At 50.1% G+C, this 20000-nt stretch overlaps 2 protein-coding genes across 4 annotated transcripts in view; one reads left to right on the top strand and one right to left on the bottom strand.

Annotated features, from left to right (window-relative positions):
* LOC115544457 (uncharacterized) overlaps window positions 1-20000 on the top strand; it is a 993561-nt gene that overhangs the window by 429569 nt on the left and 543992 nt on the right. The window lies entirely within an intron of this gene.
* The window catches only part of fgfr3 (fibroblast growth factor receptor 3), a 37259-nt gene continuing 20580 nt past the window's right edge, over window positions 3322-20000 (bottom strand). The window contains exons 6-18 of one of the 3 annotated variants that reach the window (XM_030357437.1): window positions 19630-19753; window positions 18107-18297; window positions 15640-15784; window positions 13749-13924; window positions 12309-12457; window positions 11978-12099; window positions 11630-11740; window positions 10414-10604; window positions 9615-9737; window positions 9219-9289; window positions 7939-8076; window positions 7430-7535; window positions 3322-6295 (exon numbers count right to left, since the gene is read on the bottom strand). In XM_030357437.1, coding sequence (XP_030213297.1) covers window positions 6131-6295; window positions 7430-7535; window positions 7939-8076; window positions 9219-9289; window positions 9615-9737; window positions 10414-10604; window positions 11630-11740; window positions 11978-12099; window positions 12309-12457; window positions 13749-13924; window positions 15640-15784; window positions 18107-18297; window positions 19630-19753 — 1812 coding nt within the window. In that variant the 3' untranslated portion in view covers window positions 3322-6130. Of the gene's footprint in view, window positions 6296-7429; window positions 7536-7938; window positions 8077-9218; window positions 9290-9614; window positions 9738-10413; window positions 10605-11629; window positions 11741-11977; window positions 12100-12308; window positions 12458-13748; window positions 13925-14928; window positions 15074-15639; window positions 15785-18106; window positions 18298-19629; window positions 19754-20000 lie in introns of all 3 variants that reach the window. The other 2 variants (XM_030357438.1, XM_030357436.1) reach the window with 2 other exon arrangements.

Genomic DNA, 20000 nt, shown 5'->3' with positions numbered 1-20000 from the left:
GACATTTTCGCGTAATTTTAAGTATATTTAATGCATTTAAGTTCAAATAAAGTAGCACTATCTCTATACGTTCCGTATACTTCATACAAAAAAATTGCTAAAATGAAACAACTTTAAGTGTACTTTGCACATACTAAGTACACTTAGGAATACACTTTATGTATTATGTTTTTATATTTAATTTAGATAATATTTCAAATGCTATGAAGTACTTGTAATGTTGTCAGAGTATATTGCAAAGATAAAATGACAACATTTCAAGTGTGCTATTAGTTCACTAGATTTGGCGCATCTACTGCACCTTGAAAATATTCCAAGTGTGTTTAAAGTGTTGTTTAAGCATTATCCAAGTGTATGTGAAATATATACTGTAAACACTGTATCCTAAGGGATGTGATAGGTTGAATTTGGTCTCTTTACATTTCACTTTGAACGTGTTGCTTCTACATCAGACATTTCTTTCAGGTGTTATGATCGAAAGAGAGGATCTCAAGCGCCGACAACGGGCGTTGAATTAGACCAGAGGTTTATTCTAGTGGGGGCGAGAGCAGTAGTGAACAACAGGAGATGGACAGGCAAGGATGGATTCCAGGTATAGCTAGGCTGGCAGACGAGCACACGGTGTGGATGGAAGATAGTTGCGGGGTCGGGGGGCAAACAGAACACGGAGATTTAACATATAAAAACACAAAGGGTATCTTGTTATCCAAACATTCACTAGTGCCGAGACTGGTATCTACCACTGTAGGTGAAACAACGAGCGGAGATGATGACTGGAGATTGATGACAGGTGTGCAAGTCCGACAGGTGTAGAGCTGGGGAAACCGAGGAAACACCTTCCCCAAGAGGGGGAGGCCGAGCTGAGCGTCTACTGGTACGGCCACGTCACTGGTACGAAACCAGTACCCCCCCCCCCTCAATGGGCACCTCCAGGCGACCCAGCAGGTCTATCAGGGGGCTCCTCACGGAAAACTTGGACCAAGGATGCATCAAAGATGCACACACTTTATCGGAAATATATTCAAAATAAACTTAAACTGAAGATCAGTTAAGTATACTTGCAAGAAGTATGCTGAAGTATGCCTTCAAGTATTACAGCTGTAGCATACTTATCATTAGTACATTAAAGTTGAGCTCAATGACATCCTGGCATTATACACCTCATCAGAAATATATTCTAAATAAACTTTAAAAATAGATCAGTTAAGTGTACTTTTAAGATGTATACTGACACAACATTAGCGTTGGTATATTTATTTCAAGTACAACTACATTTAACTTAAATTGATCTCAGAAAAAGTACACTTTTCCAAAAGTCGACCTAAAATATACTTAGCATGAAGTATATTCCTAAAAAATGTACTTGGAATGAATTATGTACTTTGGAATTATATTTTTAATAAACTTCAAAACTTAATTTTCACCAGGGTCTTCCAGTGCTTGAGGAGGGTCTCTTGTAAAAGCTCTGTTGAGGACCTCTGGGAGCACACCCCCAACAGCTGGACAGCTGTTACCCCCACTCTTATTCCCTCCCCCACTTTCAACCCCCCCCCCCCCCCCCCCCCCCCCCCCCCCACACACACACACACACACACACACACACACACACACACACACACACACACACACACACACACACACACACAGAGTGTAATGTCATCAACCGTGAATATATTATAATAGTCATTTTATAAATAAAGTGTTTCATTTGTTTTATAATATATTAAGTCTTATATGAAAATCTATTATATATTTATTAATGTATGATATATAATAATAACATCTTTATAATAATATATCATATTTAATAAAGCATAATAATATATTATATATAATAATATCCTGCTCTCTGCCATCCCTCTCATCTCTCCCTGACACACACTCAGATGAAGGGAGGGATTAAAAGACAGCGTGTGTGTGTGTGTGTGTGTGTCTGTGTGCGTGTGTTTGTGTGTGCGTGCGCGCAATCTTGCATAGTGTTGACAGCGGGACCGATCCCATTGTGTTTACAGTAGGGGAGTCCAGGGCTCTTATTGTGGCAGTACACAGAGGTAGGGTGATGGTAATGCACATCTGATGAGCTGGGGGGGGGAGGGTTATTACATGAAGGGGCATCCCACCTGGCAGCCCCGCTGGTTGCTAGGCAACAGCCTCCCCTCCAGCCACCTCAAAGAGAGGATCTCGTGTTGTTTTGGAATCTGAAGGGGGAGAGGGGGAGTTATGGGAGAGGGGGAGTAATATTCCTCAGGGGGGGGGGGGGATCATTTACCGGCCTGTAGGAATGTCACCCCGCAATGTGTGTGTGTGTGTGTGTGTGTGTGTGTGTGTGTGTGTGTGTGTGTGTGTGTGTGTGTGTGTGTGTGTGTGTGCGCGTGTGTGTGTGTGTGCGCGTGTGTGTGTGTGTGTGTGTGTGTGTGTGTGTGTGTGTGTGTGTGTGTGTGTGTGTGTGTGTGTGTGTGTGTGTCTCCGTGCCTCAGGTCTCTGGTGAGGTGTTAAGTACGACCCCACCCTAGAGCCCGCCGGCCGGGGGCGCACTGACGTCATGGGAAGGGAAGTCTCACCCCCCCGTTAGGGAGTCCACCTCCCAGGAGGGGGGGAGGAGGGGGTGAGAGGAGTAGAGAGGAGGTGAGGAGGAGTAGAGAGGAGATGAGAGGAGGGGAGGAGTAGAGAGGAGTAGAGAGGAGGTGAGGAGGAGTAGAGAGGAGCTGAGGAGGAGGGGAGGAGTAGAGAGGAGATGAGGAGGAGTAGGGAGGAGGTGAGAGGAGTAGAGAGGAGGGGAGGAGGAGTAGAGAGGAGTAGAGAGGAGGGGAGGAGTAGAGAGGAGTAGAGAGGAGATGAGGAGGAGTAGAGAGGAGATGAGAGGAGGGGAGGAGTAGAGTGGAGTAGAGAGGAGATGAGAGGAGGAGAGGAGTAGAGTGGAGGTGAGAGGAGATGAGGAGGAGTAGGGAGGAGGTGAAAGGAGGTGAGGAGGAGTAGAGAGGAGATGAGAGGAGGTGAGGAGATGAAGAGGTGAAGAGGAGTTGTGTGTGTGTGTGTGTGTGTGTGTGTGTGTGTGTGTGTGTGTGTGTGTGTGTGTGTGTGTTTGTGTGTGTGTGTGTGTGTGTGTGTGTGTGTGTGTGTGTGTGTGTGTGTGTGTGTGTGTGTGTGTGTGTGAAGCGTTTGTGGATGGAGTCTTAGGAGGTGAGGACAGATCCGACAGGATGCAGCACATTGTGTCTTCCTATTATTACTCACTTCTAACTCGGTGTACACAGAGTATGGGGGGCTCTTATTGTGGTGCTGTTATTCAAAAGGTTTCCCCAGAGAGAGAAGAGGCTGAACATCGCTCCAACGCTTTATTCGAAACATGAACACTGGACAAATAAAATCGAATCAAAGTCTTCGCTGATAAAAATAATAATCATACAAATAATGTAGAGAGTTCTGGATTTCAAGTCTGCACTAGCTGGAAGTGGAATGAAAAAAGAAACAAAAGATCGAGTCCAGACTCCATGTGGTTTACACCACCTCTGTAAGACTGAAAAACATGTCTACATACAACTTTATCTCAACTATAAATTAATATTAAGAACTCTGCCGGGGCTGTACCTGCAACGACATAAAATAAACAAAACATGATCTAAGATTCAAAAGCAAACTGAAACCAAATGGTTGTGATGGTTTACCAGTCCATCAACCAGTAAGCTGCTAATGGTTTAACCAGTCCATTAACCAGTACGTTTATGATGGTTTACCAGTCCATTAACCAGTAAGCTGCTGATGGTTTAACCAGTCCATAAACCAGTAAGCTGCTGATAGTTTACCAGTCCATTAACCAGTAAGCTGCTGATGGTTTAACCAGTCCATAAACCAGTAAGATCCACCTAAACTCATCTTCTTACGTAGACTTTGGACTTTCCTAAAACATTTCATCACAAGTGTCGACCTGAAGTAACTGGATGTAATTAACATGACCTCACCTAAACATAAACCCCAGGAGACAGACAGACAGACAGACAGATAGACAGAGAGTCTGACAGACAGAGAGGGAGGGAGACGGACAGAGAGGGAGGGAGACGGACAGAGAGGGAGACAGACATATAGAGAGATGGACGGACAGAAAGAGAGACAGAGAGACAGACCAGCGTCTTTTCTACCATCTCGTCGCTAAAGCAAAAGAGTTCTTATCGTGATTAAAGCTGTCTGCTCTGATCGTACATACAGCACAGAACACAATGACAGTGTCGGCTATCTCCCCGTTCTACTGTACAGGCACTTCATAGTCTGGGGCCCGAAACTCATCCAGTCTGCCTGCCTCCTAAACCTTCCGTCCTCTAATTATCCATATTAGCTAATGGTTCATCATTAGAATAAAGGTGCGATGTTGCTTGGCCATCACAAACCCCCAGAATTTCTATTCTGACCAACCGGTAGAAGATGCTAAAGAAACAGAAACTCTAAGACTAATTTGGCACTTGATTCAACAAACTCAGCATGAGAAAGCCTTACATCCACATGATACATGTTTCAGATTCTGCTTTCATAAAATCCTTACTCTTATTTGCTGTGAAATAACAGCGATCCTTCATTTGAATAATACCCCTGTCCCCAGTTCACCCCCAGGGCGTACAGTTAGCACTCCTAGCTTCTTCACCCCTACTGACGTTCTGCTACACAAAGGTGGAGACATCTTGTGTCCCGTAGCTTCTAGAATGTTCTCCTTTTCTACAACTTCAAGCTAGCCACGTGACAACTAACAACACGTTTGGTGAACAAATTATCTTTTGTGAGGAAGACATTTATAATGTGGAAGAACCCAGCCTACATTTGGCTAAGGTGAGAATAAACCGTGCAGCCTTCTGTTAAGACATGTAGGATACTCTATTAACTAACGACCACAGCGGCCTAAGGCTCGCTGAAGTGCTATCCGACAATGACAGCTTTCTCTCTGGAAGCCCGAACGTCACTGACCTCCCAGGCCAATGACGTCTACCCTGTTGAAGACACAACCCTTCACTGGCCAGCGACAACTACCCTGTTAAAGACACCACTCTGTTAGGATGAAGTGGATCCACCACCCTTCGAATCATATACCCTGTTGAAGAGACCACACTGTAGGGATGGATGGAGCACTTGGTGGAGACAGGAAGGCCTCAATGGCAGCAGGAGGACCTGCCCTGCCAGATATCAGCTTAGAGTTGACATTGCTAAAGTGAAAACTTTACGGTGGAAAAATAATCATTTGGAGCGTCTACCTTGGAGGACAGCCAAACGGTATGTGAACATCCTCTTTGTATACATATCATACATTCTTTTTTCTTGACAATAAACAAACAAAAACAGACAAATGTTAAATCTGAAGACTTGCAGTTCTACTGTAAAATAAGTTATAAAAAAAGAAAGACAAATCTTTGCTTACAGTATCTAAATTCTAAACTAGATCTTTCAAACATGTCAAGTCTATAAATACCTTTACAAATATACACGTTAATTATTCAAATAAACTTTTTGCGTGACTTAAAAGGATTACATGTCTCCCGTGACAGTGTGTTCTAGAATTCTAGACAATGTGTTTTTTACGTTTTAAGTACATTTCTGTGAAAAGCAATATGATACATCCTTGCATTTATATATTTACAATAAAATCCATTTCTAGATACAAAAACTCAAACCATAGCTTTTACGTACAGCCCTGAAAGGTTCTTCCATGAAGTTCACAGATGGTTTGATGGTATTTGGTAATGTTCTTCTGAACGCATGCTAGCCCAGTTAGCCGCCTCGAGTCCGGTCTGTTGTAAACATTGGAGACTGGATTCTACTGTCCGGGCTTCTGATTGGAGGAATCTTGCGCTACTCAATGCGTATGAACTGAAGTACTGACCAATATATCATATTAAACACAGCTCAATGCCCAGGATCACTGGTCAGCAACTGACCAATGGTCTTCATTTCCTGCTGTGAGGTCACTTCCTCCTCAACAGGAAGTGACACACACCTCGCCATGGAATGGTTGGATCCCACAGACTCTAATGGAAAACTGGCCCAGTATAAAAATAGATCTCATCTTTGTAGAGGAAGAAGAGGAAGAGGAAGACGTGGAGGAAGAGGTGGAGCGCCAGCGGTGCTAGCGTGACTGGGTAAGGGGCGGGGCTTAAGTCCTGATGACAGCGTTGCTAGGCGGTGAGGCGGGGGGGCAGGGCTCTTGAGGCGGGGGGTCGTGGGCGAACACCGAGTCGTCTCCGGAGGAGCAGGCGCTGTCGCTGTCGCGCCCCGTCGGCGAGTACTGCTCGAAGCTCACCGATAGGTCCAGGTACTCCTGGGAGGGGGAGGGCAAAGGTCAGCCGGGACGAGCACCGTCATCTGGGTTAGCCTCTCTGCTCGGGTTAGGGTTAGCCTCTCTGCTAGGGTTAGGGTTAGCCTCTCTGCTAGGGTTAGCCTCTCTGCTAGGGTTAGCCTCTCTGCTCGGGTTAGGGTTAGCCTCTCTGCTCGGGTTAGGGTTAGCCTCTCTGCTCGGGTTAGGGTTAGCCTCTCTGCTCGGGTTAGGGTTAGCCTCTCTGCTAGGTGAAGCCTCTCTGCTAGGAGGGTTAGCCTCTCTGCTATGGTTAGCCTCTCTGCTAGAAGGGTTAGCCTCTCTGCTAGGGTTAGCCTCTCTGTAAGGGTTAGCCTCTCTGCTAGGGTTAGCCTCTCTGCTAGGGTTAGCCTCTCTGCTCGGGTTAGGGTTAACCTCTCTGCTAGGAGGGTTAGCCTCTCTGCTAGGGTTAGCCTCTCTGCTCGGGTTAGGGTTAGCCTCTCTGCTAGGTTTAGCCTCTCTGCTAGGAGGGTTAGCCTCTCTGCTAGGGTTAGCATTAGCCTCTGCTAGGGTTAGGGTTAGCCTCTCTGCTAGGGTTAGGGTTAGCCTCTGCTAGGGTTAGCCTCTCTCCTAGGGTTAGGGTTAGCTTCACTGCTAGGGTTAGACTCTCTACTAGGGTTAGGATTAGACTCTTTGCTAGGGTTAGCCTCTCTGCTAGCATTATCCTCTCTGCTAGGGTTAGCATTAGCCTCTCTGCTAGGGTTCGCCTCAGCTAGGGTTAGGGTTAGCTTCTCTGCTAGGGTTAGACTCTCTACTAGGGTTAGGGTTAGACTCTTTGCTAGGGTTAGACTCTCTGCTAGGGTTAGACTCTTTGCTAGGGTTAGCCTCTCTGCTAGCATTATCCTCTCTGCTAGGGTTAGCATTAGCCTCTCTGCTAGGGTTAGCCCCTCTGCTAGGGTTAGCCTCAGCTAGGGTTAGGGTTAGCTTCTCTGCTAGGGTTAGACTCTCTTCTAGGGTTAGGGTTAGACTCTTTGCTAGGGTTAGCCTCTCTGCTAGCATTATCCTATCTACTAGGGTTAGCGTTAGCCTCTCCACTAGGGTTAGGTTTAGCCTCTCTGCTAGCATTAGCCTCTCTGCTAGGAGGGTTAGAAATGGACTTACGTCGGTGGACGTCATGGACAGGACTCGGTCATGGTCCTCAACCAGTTGTCTGAACGTCGGTCTCTGGGATGGAACCGCATGCCAGCACTCCCTCATGATCATGTACCTGGAGCAACAACCAATCACATCTCATCATTTAAAGCGGAGCAAGGCTTACAGTACTGAAGATTTTTTAACCTTGCATAGCCTAGCCTAGCCTAGCCTAGCCTGAGGTAACAGGGCTGACAGGTCTGAAGACATTTTAACTTAGAGTAGCCCAGCCTAGGGTAGCGCATCTTACAGGTCTGAAGACATGTTAACCAAGCATAGCCTAGCGTAGCGTAGCCTAGCATAGCATAGCGTAGCGGTTGTACAGTTCTGAAGACATTTTAACCTAGCATAGCCTAGCGTAGCATAGCCTAGCGTAGCATAGCCTAGCGTAGCGGTCGTACAGTTTTGAAGACATGTTAACCTAGCGTAGCCTAGCATAGCCTAGAGTAGCCTAGCATAGCCTAGCGTAGCGGTCGTACAGTTCATGGGTGCAGTTGGCCGGTTTGTCCATGCGATGGCCCTCCTTCAGCAGCTTGAAGAGCTCCTCCACCGGGATCCCCGGGTACGGAGACCCCCCCAGCGTGAATATCTCCCACAGCAGCACGCCGTACGACCACCTGGGGGCGGGGGGAGAGGTCAGGGGTCACAGGGGGAGAGGTCAGGGGCTCCCATGATGCTTTGGGCCTGATCGGATCAGATCACTAGGAACCCTTTCTCAAGGATTAGAGCCTAGGGAGAACTAAACCTGAATAACTGACTGGCTGGCTGTCTGTCTGACTGACTGACTGGCTGACTGTCTGATTGACTGACTGGCTGACTGACTGACTGTCTGGCTGTTGGACTGGCTAACTGGCCGACTGACTATCTGACTGACTGACTGTCTGGCTGACTGACTGTCTGACTGTCTGACTGACTGACTGGCTAAGTAAAAGACAGAGCCTTCTGCTAAAGAGGGATAGAAACACGTCAGCCGTAATGAATATTCAGGATTAATCAGCTCGCTGCCACTAAATCATCAGAACTTTGTTTTGGTTTCTGACAAACTGTAGTTATATTTCCTGCTCCTTGCTATAGAAGAGATACTACGTGTGTGTGTGTGTGTGTGTGTGTGTGTGTGTGTGTGTGTGTGTGTGTGTGTGTGTGTGTGTGTGTGTGTGTGTGTGTGTGTGTGTGTGTGTGTGTGTGTGTGTGTGTGAGACAGCACAAACTCTTTCTTGCTTTTCTAGATAGAGACAGACAGACAGTCAGACAGACAGACTCCTCTCTGATGTCTGTGAGGTTTGGACTGGCTAGAATCTCAGTGTAGCGTGGAATGTGGAGGCTAGGATACAATGGAGACTGGATTACCCTGAGAGCGAGTGAGTGTGTGTGTGTGTGTGTGTGTGTGTGTGTGTGTGTGTGTGTGTGTGTGTGTGTGTGTATTTGTGTGTCTGTGTGCGTGTGTGTATATGTGCCTGTGTGTGTGTGTGTCTGTTTGTGTGTGTGTATGTGTGTGTGTGTGTGTGTATTTTTGTGTGTCTCTGTGTGTGTTTGTGTATGTGCCTGTGTGTGTGTGTGTGTGTGTGTGTGTGTGTGTGTGTGTGTGTGTTTGTGTGCCTATGTGTGTGTGTGTGCAGAGGGTGCCAGTGGACTGTGGGACATTATGAATTGGTATTTGCACCACAGAGATTAGCACTGACGCTAACGCTCTGAGGCATGTTAGCCCCGCGGAGGCGGCGGCGGTGGCGGCGGCGGCGGCGGGGGGGAGAGCGGGACTCACACGTCGCTCTGGTGCGTGTAGACCCGGTCGAACAGCGCCTCCGGAGCCATCCACTTCACCGGCAGACGGCCCTGCACCACAACAAAACAACAACATCAGACCCTGAACAACACAACAACAGCAACAATAAAAACCAGACCAGATGAAACCAGGTGTGTACCAGGTATGAGACTAGGTGTGAGACCAGGTGTGAACCGGGTGTGAGACCAGGTGTGACAGGTGTGTATCGGGTGCGAGACCAGGTGTCACACCAGGTGTGAGACCAGGTGTGACAGGTGTGTACCGGGTGTCAGACCAGGTATGAACCAGGTCTGAGACAGGTGTGAGACTAGGTGTGAACCAGGTGTGAACCAGGTGTGAGTCCAGGTGCTGTAAAGCATGCAGACACAGACTCACGTTGGTGGTCTTCTTGTAGTAGTCTATGTTGTGCACGTCTCTGGCGAGGCCGAAGTCTGCGATCTTCATCACATTGTCATCGGTAACCAGAACGTTCCGGGCGGCCAGGTCTCTGTGGATACACTGCAGAGAGAGGAGGGTGAGTCCAACACATCCGGACACACTCGGGATGACACTGTTCACATGTTGCTTTCACTAGGTCTAGACTTGTTAGGACTCGGTTGGACTAGGCTTGGCCTGTGATTAGCTTATGTGAGGCCAAGTACTCCATGCTTAGCAAATTTAGGCTAATGCTGGGTTTGGACTAGGTCTAGACTGGGTTTGCACTAGTTCGAGACTCGGTTTGGAATAGGTTTAGTCTGGGTTTAGACTAGGTCTAGACTAGGTTTGGACTAGGTCTAGACAAGGTTTTGGACTAGGTCTGGACTGGGATTAGACTATGTCTAGACTGGGTTTGGACTGAGTCTATACTGGATTATGTCTAGGTCTAGAATGGGTTTGGACTAGGTCTAGACTGGGTTTGGACTGAGTCTATACTGGATTATGTCTAGGTCTAGAATGGGTTTGGACTAGGTCTAGACTGGGTTTGGACTGAGTCTGGAATGGCTTTGGACTGAGTCTATACTGGATTTTGTCTAGGTCTAGAATGGGTTTGGACTAGGTCTAGACTGGGTTTGGACTGAGTCTAGACTGGGTTTGGACTAGGTCTAGACTGGGTTTGGACAGGTCTAGACTGGGTTTGGACTAGGTCTAGACTGGGTTTGGACCAGGTTTAGTCTTGGATAAGACTGGGCTTTACCTTCTGCGAGGCCAGGTACTCCATGCCGCGGGCCACCTGGTAGGCAGAGGACACCAGGTGCTTGAAGGTGAGCTGCTCCTCGGGGATCTTGCAGGTGGTGAAGGAGTAGTCGGTGCCTGGGGGGCGCCGGGCCCGCAGGTACTCCCGGAGGTTCCCCTTGGACGCGTACTCCACCAGGACGTAGAGAGGACCTGCCCAGAGAGACGCTTACTCAGCTACCGTCCTGAGTGAGGACCTACCGTCCTGAGTGACCTACCGTCCTGTAGGACCTACCGTCCTGAGTGACCTACCGTCCTGAGTGACCTACCGTCCTGTAGGACCTACCGTCCTGAGTGAGGACCTACCGTCCTCAGTGACCTACCGTCCTGAGACCTACAGTCCTGAGTGAAGTACCTACCGTCCTGAGTGACCTACCGTCCTGAGACCTACCGCCGTGAGTGAGGACCTACCGTCCTGAGTGACCTACCGTCCTGAGACCTACCTTCCTGAGTGAGGACCTACCGTCCTGAGTGACCTACCGTCCTGAGTGACCTACCGTCCTGAGACCTACAGTCCTGAGTGAGGACCTACCGTCCCGAGTGAGTGACCTACCATCCTGAGTAAGGACCTACTGTCCTGAGTGAGGACCTACTGTCCTGAGTGAGGACCTACCGTCCTGAGTGAGGACCTACCGTCCTGAGTGATCTACCGTCCTGAGTGAGGACCTACCGTCCTGAGTGACCTACCGTCCTGAGACCTACATTCCTGAGTGAGGACCTACCGTCCTGAGTGAGTGACCTACCATCCTGAGTAAGGACCTACTGTCCTGAGTGAGGACCTACCGACCTGAGTGAGGACCTACCGTCCTGAGTGACCTACCGTCCTGAGTGAGGACCTACCGTCCTGAGTGACCTACCGTCCTGAGACCTACAGTCCTGAGTGAGGACCTACCGTCCTGAGTGAGTGACCTACCGTCCTGAGTGAGGACCTACCGTCCTGAGTGACCTACCGTCCTGAGTGAGGACCTACCGTCCTGAGTGAGGACCTACCGTCCTGAGTGAGGACCTACCGTCCTGAGTGACCTACCGTCCTGAGTGAGGACCTACCGTCCTGAGTGACCTACCGTCCTGAGTGAGGACCTACTGTCCTGAGTGAGGACCTACCGTCCTGAGTGAGGACCTACCGTCCTGAGTGACCTACCGTCCTGAGTGAGGACCTACCGTCCTGAGTGACCTACCGTCCTGAGTGCAGGCTCCCAGCAGGTTGATGATGTTCTTGTGTTTGCCGATCATCTTCATCATCTCCATCTCCGACACCAGGTCAGACAGATCCTTATCGGTAGCATCGTCTGGAAGTCACGGTTCAAATGTGTTCACCACATGATCACAATCACCTTTAAACAATCCGTCCTTTTCTTTTTTAAATGAATTGCAACTTCCTTGTTCCGGCTGGGGAAGAAGCCTGACTGAACAGGGGGGACTGTTTTATTATGAATAGAAACCCCCTGACATGAGGGTTAAGGTAATGTTACTAGAAACCCACTAACATTCTGGAGGTCATGTTTTCAACCTGAACAGCCAATCACCTTTCAGCATTTTGACGGCCACGGTCAGAGGTTTGTTGGGTTTGTCCTTGTCCACTCCGATGGCCTCGGCCATCACCACCTGACCAAAGCAGCCTTCGCCCAGAGGCTTCCCCAGGGTCAGCCTGGAGACACCATCATCACCATCATCATCATCATCATCATCATCATCATCATCATCATCATCATCATCATCATCATCATCATCTTCATCATGACCATCAGCATGCAGAACCCACCTGAGCCACCCTGATCAGGTGGTCCGGGGATCTGATCATAGAGGCTGGTGGATCAATGCGGTGTATATTCATGCCTCAACATGAGAGCCTCTTACCGGGTTCGGGAGAACTCCCACTTGGGGTCCGAGGGCAGCTCCAGCTCCAGCACGTTGGCCAGCATTGGTCCGTCGCTGGATGATAGGCGGGCGATCCTGACCAATGGCGTGTTGGAGTTCATGGAGGAGTTGGAATCCAAGGATACCTGCTTGGGTGCAAAAAGGAAACCTGTTCTAGTGTCTGAAGGGGAGGAGCCACAGCCTTAAGGGGAGGAGTCCCAGACCTATCAACACACATTGAACCTGTTTCTCTATTTGACCATTCTGTGAATGTGTGTTGATTGGCCCACATGTATTTATTATATAATATGTACTCTGCAGCCCTGGGTTGTGTTATTCGAAGGAAAGTAATAACGGAGCATTAAGGAGATTTAGGGAGTTATGAAGAACCAGAACAGGGAGATTCACTTCTTTCAAAACCATCCTCGAAAATAAATATTAGAGAAAAATGCAATGAGGCTTTTCTCCTGGACTTCCATATAAGAGCAAGGTCCGCCGATTGGTCGGGAACCAGGAAGAATCCCAGCTCCCTGTGAGGACTGATCCTCTCAATAAAAAGAGGTTTCAACTAAAGACACAAGCTCTTCTAGAAACATAGAAGCTAAGCTAACAGACTCCATATGTTCACATCCAGACGTGTCTGCTCGGAGTGGCAGTGTTCATCCTGATGTTTTATGGTGTTTTATAAAACACATGCAGGAAGGAACTCTTCTTTTGCCCAGGGTTCAACTCCCAGCAGGCCAAGAGGAACTACCACCAGCCTCTCTTTAAGAGACTGGTCAAGGGTTAGAATACCAATGGACTAACAAAGAAGAGAAGGGAGAGAAGGAGAGGAGAGGAGGAGAGAGAGAAGGAGAGGAGAGGAGGAAAGGAGAGGAGCGAGAGTAGGAGAGGAGAGGGAGGAGGAAAGGAGAGGAGAGGTGAGGGAGAAGGAGAGAATAGAAGGAAAGGACAGGAGAGGAGAGGGAGGTAAGAGAGAAGGAGAGGAGAGAAAAAAGGAGAAGAGAGGAGAGGAGGAGAGGAGAGAGAGGAGGAGAGGAGAGAGAGAGAAAAGGAGAGGAGAGAGGGAAGGAGAGAAAGAGAGGAGAAACCAAAGGAGTGGGAGGTGACAGAAGGAGAGGTAAAAGGAGCGAGGAGAGAGGAGAGGAAAGGAGAGGCACAGCTCCAGTCGCATGAAGACAGAGCTCCCTACTTCCTGTTTCCCCTGGTGTCTACTTCCTGTTACCTGTCTCTTGTATATAATAGATGTGGTGTCTACTTCCTGTTACATGTCTCTTGTATATTATAGATGTGAGGTCTACTTCCTGTTACCTGTCTCTTGTATATAATAGATGTGAGGTCTACTTCCTGTTACCTGTCTCTTGTACATAATAGATGTGAGGTCTACTTCCTGTTACCTGTCTCTTGTATATAATAGATGTGAGGTCTACTTCCTGTTACCTGTTTCTTGAGGGGGAATTTGGAGAGTTTGTGCACGTGGGGCGAGGGAAGGGTCTTCTGTGTGGTCATCCTCATGCGGCACAAGACGATGATGACGATGGTGAGGATGAAGAGCACGCAGCCCGTCACCCAGATGAGAATGTCGGCGTAGTCGTCCTCCTTGTCCTGCTCCAGGTCTGGAGCGAAACGTACACCACAGAGGCTTAATTATACAGATCATTATTCATACAATCTACTTAGTTGGCTAATGAGCTAATGTCTCAAAGGCAAGCAAATGCTTACTCATCAGCACCTATAATATTTCATCTGCTACATTGATATATATTCTTTTTCGGATACTAAGTCAAGACATAGGCATGCAACAAAAAACACTTTGCATCAAAGCAAGCATTATTCTGCCCAGCAGCATGATTAAGGTATGATTCATACATGTTTCAGCGGTTAGCTGGAGCCTTGTATAGCAGGCTTGAGAGTCATGTGACTGGCTAGGTATGTAACTGTGTAACTGTGAAGTTACACACCTATGTGTTTACACCCTTGTGTAATTATACACCCGTGTAGACACAAACCTGTGTGTTAACACACCAGTGTAGTTACATCTGTGTAGTTACTGCTCTGTAGTTACACCTGTTATGTAGCACTTGTGTAGAAACACACCTGAGTAGCAACACACCTGTGTAGTTAAACCCGTGTTCACACACCTGTGGTCACACACCCGTGTAGTTACACCTGTGTGGTCACACACCTGTGTAGTTAGACACACCTGAGTAGCAACACACCTGTGTATGTACACCTGTGTGTTTACACACCTGTGGTCACACACCCGTGTAGCTACACCTGTGTGATTACACCTGTGTAGTTAGACACCTGTGTTTCCCCAGGCAGGTGATGAACGAGGAGCTCATGGTGTACGGGAGCTCCTCTCCACTCTGATTAGGAGTGATTACACACGTTGCTGCTGCAGCGGAGGCTAATGATAGCGCAGCCGTGCCGCTAACACCTGCTAATCGGGGGAAACACGTGTGTTGTAATTACACAGGAGGCTGCATGATGCTGGGACATCTAGCGTAGGAGGCAGGCTTCCACCGCGGCGGTGGAGGAGCAGGAGGGGGGAGGGGGGAAGGAGACCCAGAGAGGAGGAGGGAGGAGGAGGGAGGAGGAGGGAGAAGGCGGGGTCTACCTGAGAGAACCGTGAGCCAAGCGGAGTGGTAAGTAAAACCGATAGAGTTCCCAGCCAGACACGTGTACTCCCCGGCGTCCTCCAGGGAGACGTTGAGCAGCACCAGAACCTCCAGCTCCCTGTCAGTGGTGTTAATACCAGCGGTCTGGACCAGGGAGGAGCGGGAGGAGCAGGGAGGAGAGAGAGAGAGAGAGACATGTGAGAACACCAGAACCGGCAGCACCCAGTCAGCGGTGTTAATACCAGGGAGGAGCAGGAAGGAGAGAGAGAGACACGTGAGAAGACCGTTTCAGAAGGGTCACCCTGCAGGAGAATAGGAGGAGGAGGAGGAGGTGATGGAGGAGAAGGTGGTGATGGAGGCGGAGGAGGTGATGGAGGCGGAGGAGAAGGAGGTGACGAGGAGGAGGGGATGGAGGAGGAGGAGGAGGAGAACGAGGAGAATGAGATGATGGAGGAGGTACAGCAACCACCATCTTGACAGCACCGTGATGTAAAGGTTCCTTGTGTACAGAGGTACACACACACACGGATCTGAGACCGGTCTGACGCAGCATAACCAGTCAGGACAATATAGACCACCACCCAGCGGAACCAGTGAGGACAACATAGACCACCACCCAGCAGAACAACATAGACCATCACCCACCACCTAGCAGAAGCCGTCAGGACAACATAGAGCCGGAACCAGGAGGGCTGTCCGCCCGTGGTTACCTGTGGTGAACACTTTGAGCCAGAAAGCATTTTCAGACTTTCCTACAAAGTTGGAGGCGCGGCACCAGTAGCGCCCGCTGTCCCCCAGCGACACGTTGAGGAGGACGAGCGAATCAACGGCCTCCGTGAGCCGGCTGACACGGCTCTGCAGGGGACGGACAGACGGTCAGAACAGGACTACTGACGGACCAGGACCCTACTGACAGACCAGGACCCTACTGACAGACCAGTACCAGGACCCTACTGACAGACCAGGACCCTACTGACAGACCAGGACCCTTCTGACAGACCAGGACCAGGACCCTACTGACAGACCAGGACCCTACTGACAGACCAGGACCCTACTGACAGACCAGGACCAGGACCCTACTGACAGACCAGGACCCTACTGACAGACCAGGACCCTACTGACAGACCAGGACCCTACTGACAGACCAGGACCCTACTGACAGACCAGGACCAGGACCCTACTGACAGACCAGGACCAGGACCCTACTGACAGACCAGGACCCTACTGACCTTCAGAACCCTACAGAGCCTCAACAGAACCCTAACCCTGATCAAATACTGACCACCAGAACCTCTGACTCTAAAAACAAACCCTGAGATGTAACACACACACACACACACACACACACACACACACACACACACACACACACACACACACACACACACACACACACACACACACACACACACACACACACACACACACACACACACTCACTCTCCAAGCCCGTCATTCACTCTAAACAGTTCTGCATCAAAGAGCCATTCAGACGCGCCCCCCCCCCCGTCCCCGTCCCGTCCCGTCTACCACACATGAGCGGGCGTCAGGCAGGGGGGGCAGATCCTGTAAATACTGTTTCAATTATGTGGTCGTCTAAAATAGAGTGTGGTGCCACAGTCTGGGCTAGACAGACTCTCGCTCTCTCCCTCCCTCCCCCCCTCTCTCTCTCTGTCTCTCTCCCACTCTCCGTCACCCTCGCTCTCTCTCTCCCTCACTCCCTCCCTCCCCCTCTCTCTCCCTGCCCCCCTCTCTCTCTCTCTCACCGTCTCCATCTCTCTCTCTCCCTCAATCCCTCCCTCTCCCTCCCCCCCCTCTCGCTCTCTCTCTGTGCCTCTCTCTGTGTGTCTCTCTCTCCCTCCCTTCCCATCTCTCTCTCCCCCCTCCTTCATCTCTCTCTTTCACCCACCCTCACTCTCTCCCCCTCTCTCTTCCTCCCTCCCCCTCTCCCTCCCTCTGCTGACTCTGCCCTTGTTGCTCCACTCATTCTTTCCATCTCTTTTTTTGTGCCTTCTTCAATTTGCCCTCACCCCTGCCTCCCCCCCCCCCCACCGCCACCCACCCACTGCGGCACATCTGACGGTGCCGGCAGCGTGCACACTCTCTCTTGTCTCTCCCTCCCTCCCTCCCTCCCTCCCTCCCTCTCTCTCTCTCTCTCTCTCCCTCTCCCTCTCCCTCTCCCTCTCTCTCTCTCTCTCTCTCTCTCTCTCTCTCTCTCTCTCTCTCTCCCTCCCTCCCTCCCTCCCTCCCTCCCTCCTTCTCTCTCTCGCTCTGTTTGCCACCACAGCAGTTAACTTACTCAGAACCAGATGTTCTCTCGCCCCAGAAAGAGAGAAACGAAGGGGGAGAGAGAGGGAGAGAGAGAGAGAGAGAGAGAGAGAGAGAGAGAGAGAGAGAGAGAGAGAGAGAGAGAGAGAGAGAGGGAGGGAGGAGAGAGAGGAGAGAGAGAGAGAGAGAGAGAGAGAGAGAGAGAGAGAGAGAGAGAGAGAGAGAGAGAGAGAGAGAGAGAGAGAGAGAGAGAGGGAGGGAGGGAGGGAGGGAGGGAGGGAGGGAGAGAGAGAGAGAGAGAGAGAGAGAGAGAGAGAGAGAGAGAGAGAGAGAGAGAGAGAGAGAGAGAGAGAGAGAGAGAGAGAGAGAGAGAGAGAGAGAGAGAGAGATGGAATCAGAGAGAGAGAGGGAGAGAGACTAAATTAGAGAGTATAAAGATGGTGATGTAGATGGCAGTCCTCTTTGTGGTCCTCATACAGAGCTGTTATTTCGTCTGTGTGGTCAGTGGGTGGAACAGTCTACTGTGAGCTGCGCTACCACAACAAGCCCCGCCCCCGACTCCCACACACCCACTAGCCCCGCCCCTTCTCCCACCCGCCCCACTGCCCCCCCCCCACCCACCCACTAGCCTGCCTTCCCATACATCCCACTAACGCCAGCAGTGTTGCCAGATTGGGCCACATTTCCCGCCCCACATTTCCCGAGTTAGGTGGAGTTAGGTGGAGTTAGGTGGAGTTAGGTGGCTGGCTGCAGCATGGCTGCAGCCAGGGTTGCCAGATTGGGCGGGAGACGTGGCCCAATTTGGCAACACTGATCCCCTGCTCCCTCCTCAAACACACCCCACTAGGCCCCACCCCCTAGCCCCGCCCCCCCACCCCTAGCCCCGCCCCCTGCGGTGGCTCCTCCTACCTTGAGGATGTCGACGTAGGGCCCTCCGTCGGGGCCGTATCGGCTGCCGTTCACCTCGATGTGCTTCAGCCACTGGATGTGCGGCTGGGCGTCGCTGAACACCTTGCAGCGGAACACCACCTTGCTGCCCAGCAACACCGTCTGATTGGCCGGCAGCCCCGCCTGCAGGATGGGCCGGTGGGGAGACCGCTCTGATTGGCCGAGACAGAGGTGGATGTTAGCACTGTGAGCCGGTGTTGGCGGGAGTTAGGTGGCGTTAGGTGGAGTTAGGTGGAGTTAGGTGGCGTCAGGTGGAGTTAGGTGGAGATAGGTGGAGTTAGGTGGCGTTAGGTGGAGTTAGGTGGAGTTAGGTGGAGTTAGGTGGAGTTAGGTGGCGTTAGGTGGAGTTAGGTGGAGTTAGGTGGCATTAGGTGGAGTTAGGTGGAGTAAGGTGGAGTTAGGTGGCATTGGACAGTGTTACTGAGTAGTTTGTTCGGTGGAGTTAGGTGGAGTTAGGTGGCATTGGACAGTGTTACTGAGTAGTTTGTTAGGTGGAGTTTGTGTTGGGTGGAGTAAGGTGGAGTTAGGTTGTATTAAGTGTAGTGAGGTGGGGTTTGGGTGTAGCTCTTACTGAGATGGATATTGTGTGTTTTAGTTGGTGTTGGTGTCAGCTGTTTGGTGGTGTGTGGATGGTGTTGTGGTCGTACTAGGTGGTATTAGGGTGTAGCTCCCCCAGATGGCAGGTGTGGGGGATTCAGTTAGGTGGTGTTTGGGTGTAGCTCTCACCCAGGTGGTAGGTGGGTTGATGCAGTGGGGTGGTGTTCGGTGTAGTAATGAGGTGGTGTAGGTGTAGTGAGGTGGTGTTTAGATGTAGTTAGGTGGTGTTTAGGTGTAGTTAGGTGGTGTTTAGATGTAGTGAGGTGGGGTTTAGATGTAGTGAGTTGGTGTTAGGTGTAGTTGGGTGGTGTTTAGGTGTAGTGAGGTGGGGTTTAGATGTAGTGAGTTGGTGTTAGGTGTAGTTGGGTGGTGTTTGGTACAGTGAGGTGGTGTTTGGGTGTAGTTAGGTGATGTTTAGATGTAGTTAGGTGGTGTTTAGGTGTAGTTAGGTGGTGTTTAGGTGTAGTGAGGTGGTGTTTAGGTGTAGTTGGGTGGTGTTTGGTACAGTGAGGTGGTGTTTGGGTGTAGTTAGGTGGTGTTTAGATGTAGTTAGGTGGTGTTTAGGTGTAGTTAGGTGGTGTTTAGATGTAGTGAGGTGGGGTTTAGATGTAGTGAGTTGGTGTTAGGTGTAGTTGGGTGGTGTTTGGTACAGTGAGGTGGTGTTTGGGTGTAGTTAGGTGGTGTTTAGATGTAGTGAGGTGGGGTTTAGATGTAGTTAGGTGGTGTTTAGGTGAAGTGAGGTGGTGTTTAGGTGTAGTGAGTTGGTGTTAGGTGTAGTTGGGTGGTGTTTGGTACAGTGAGGTGGTTTTAGGTGTATTGAGGTGGTGTTTAGATGTAGTGAGGTGGTGTTCTGGTGTAGTGAGGTGGTGTTTGGGTGGAGCTCTCACCGAGGACGTCCAGCTGGTAGGTGTGGGTGATGGTGCCGTATCGGTTCTGCACCACACAGGTGTAGTTCCCCCGGTCAGACGGGACCGCGCTCTCCATGACCAGACTCCCCTGCTGCTGCCGCAACTACGGAGAGAGGGAGTGTTAGGACCGCATGTCTCTCTACCAACTACAGAGAGAGAGAGAGAGAGAGGACCGCATGTCTCTCTACCAACTACAGAGAGAGAGAGAGAGAGAGGACCGCATGTCTCTCTACCAACTACAGAGAGAGAGAGAGAGAGAGGACCGCATGTCTCTCTACCAACTACAGAGAGAGAGAGAGAGAGGACCGCATGTCTCTCTACCAACTACAGAGAGAGAGAGAGAGAGGACC

Source organism: Gadus morhua, chromosome 5, assembly GCF_902167405.1.
Source record: "Gadus morhua chromosome 5, gadMor3.0, whole genome shotgun sequence".
NCBI lineage: Eukaryota > Metazoa > Chordata > Actinopteri > Gadiformes > Gadidae > Gadus > Gadus morhua.
This window is presented reverse-complemented; position numbering and strand designations above follow the sequence as displayed.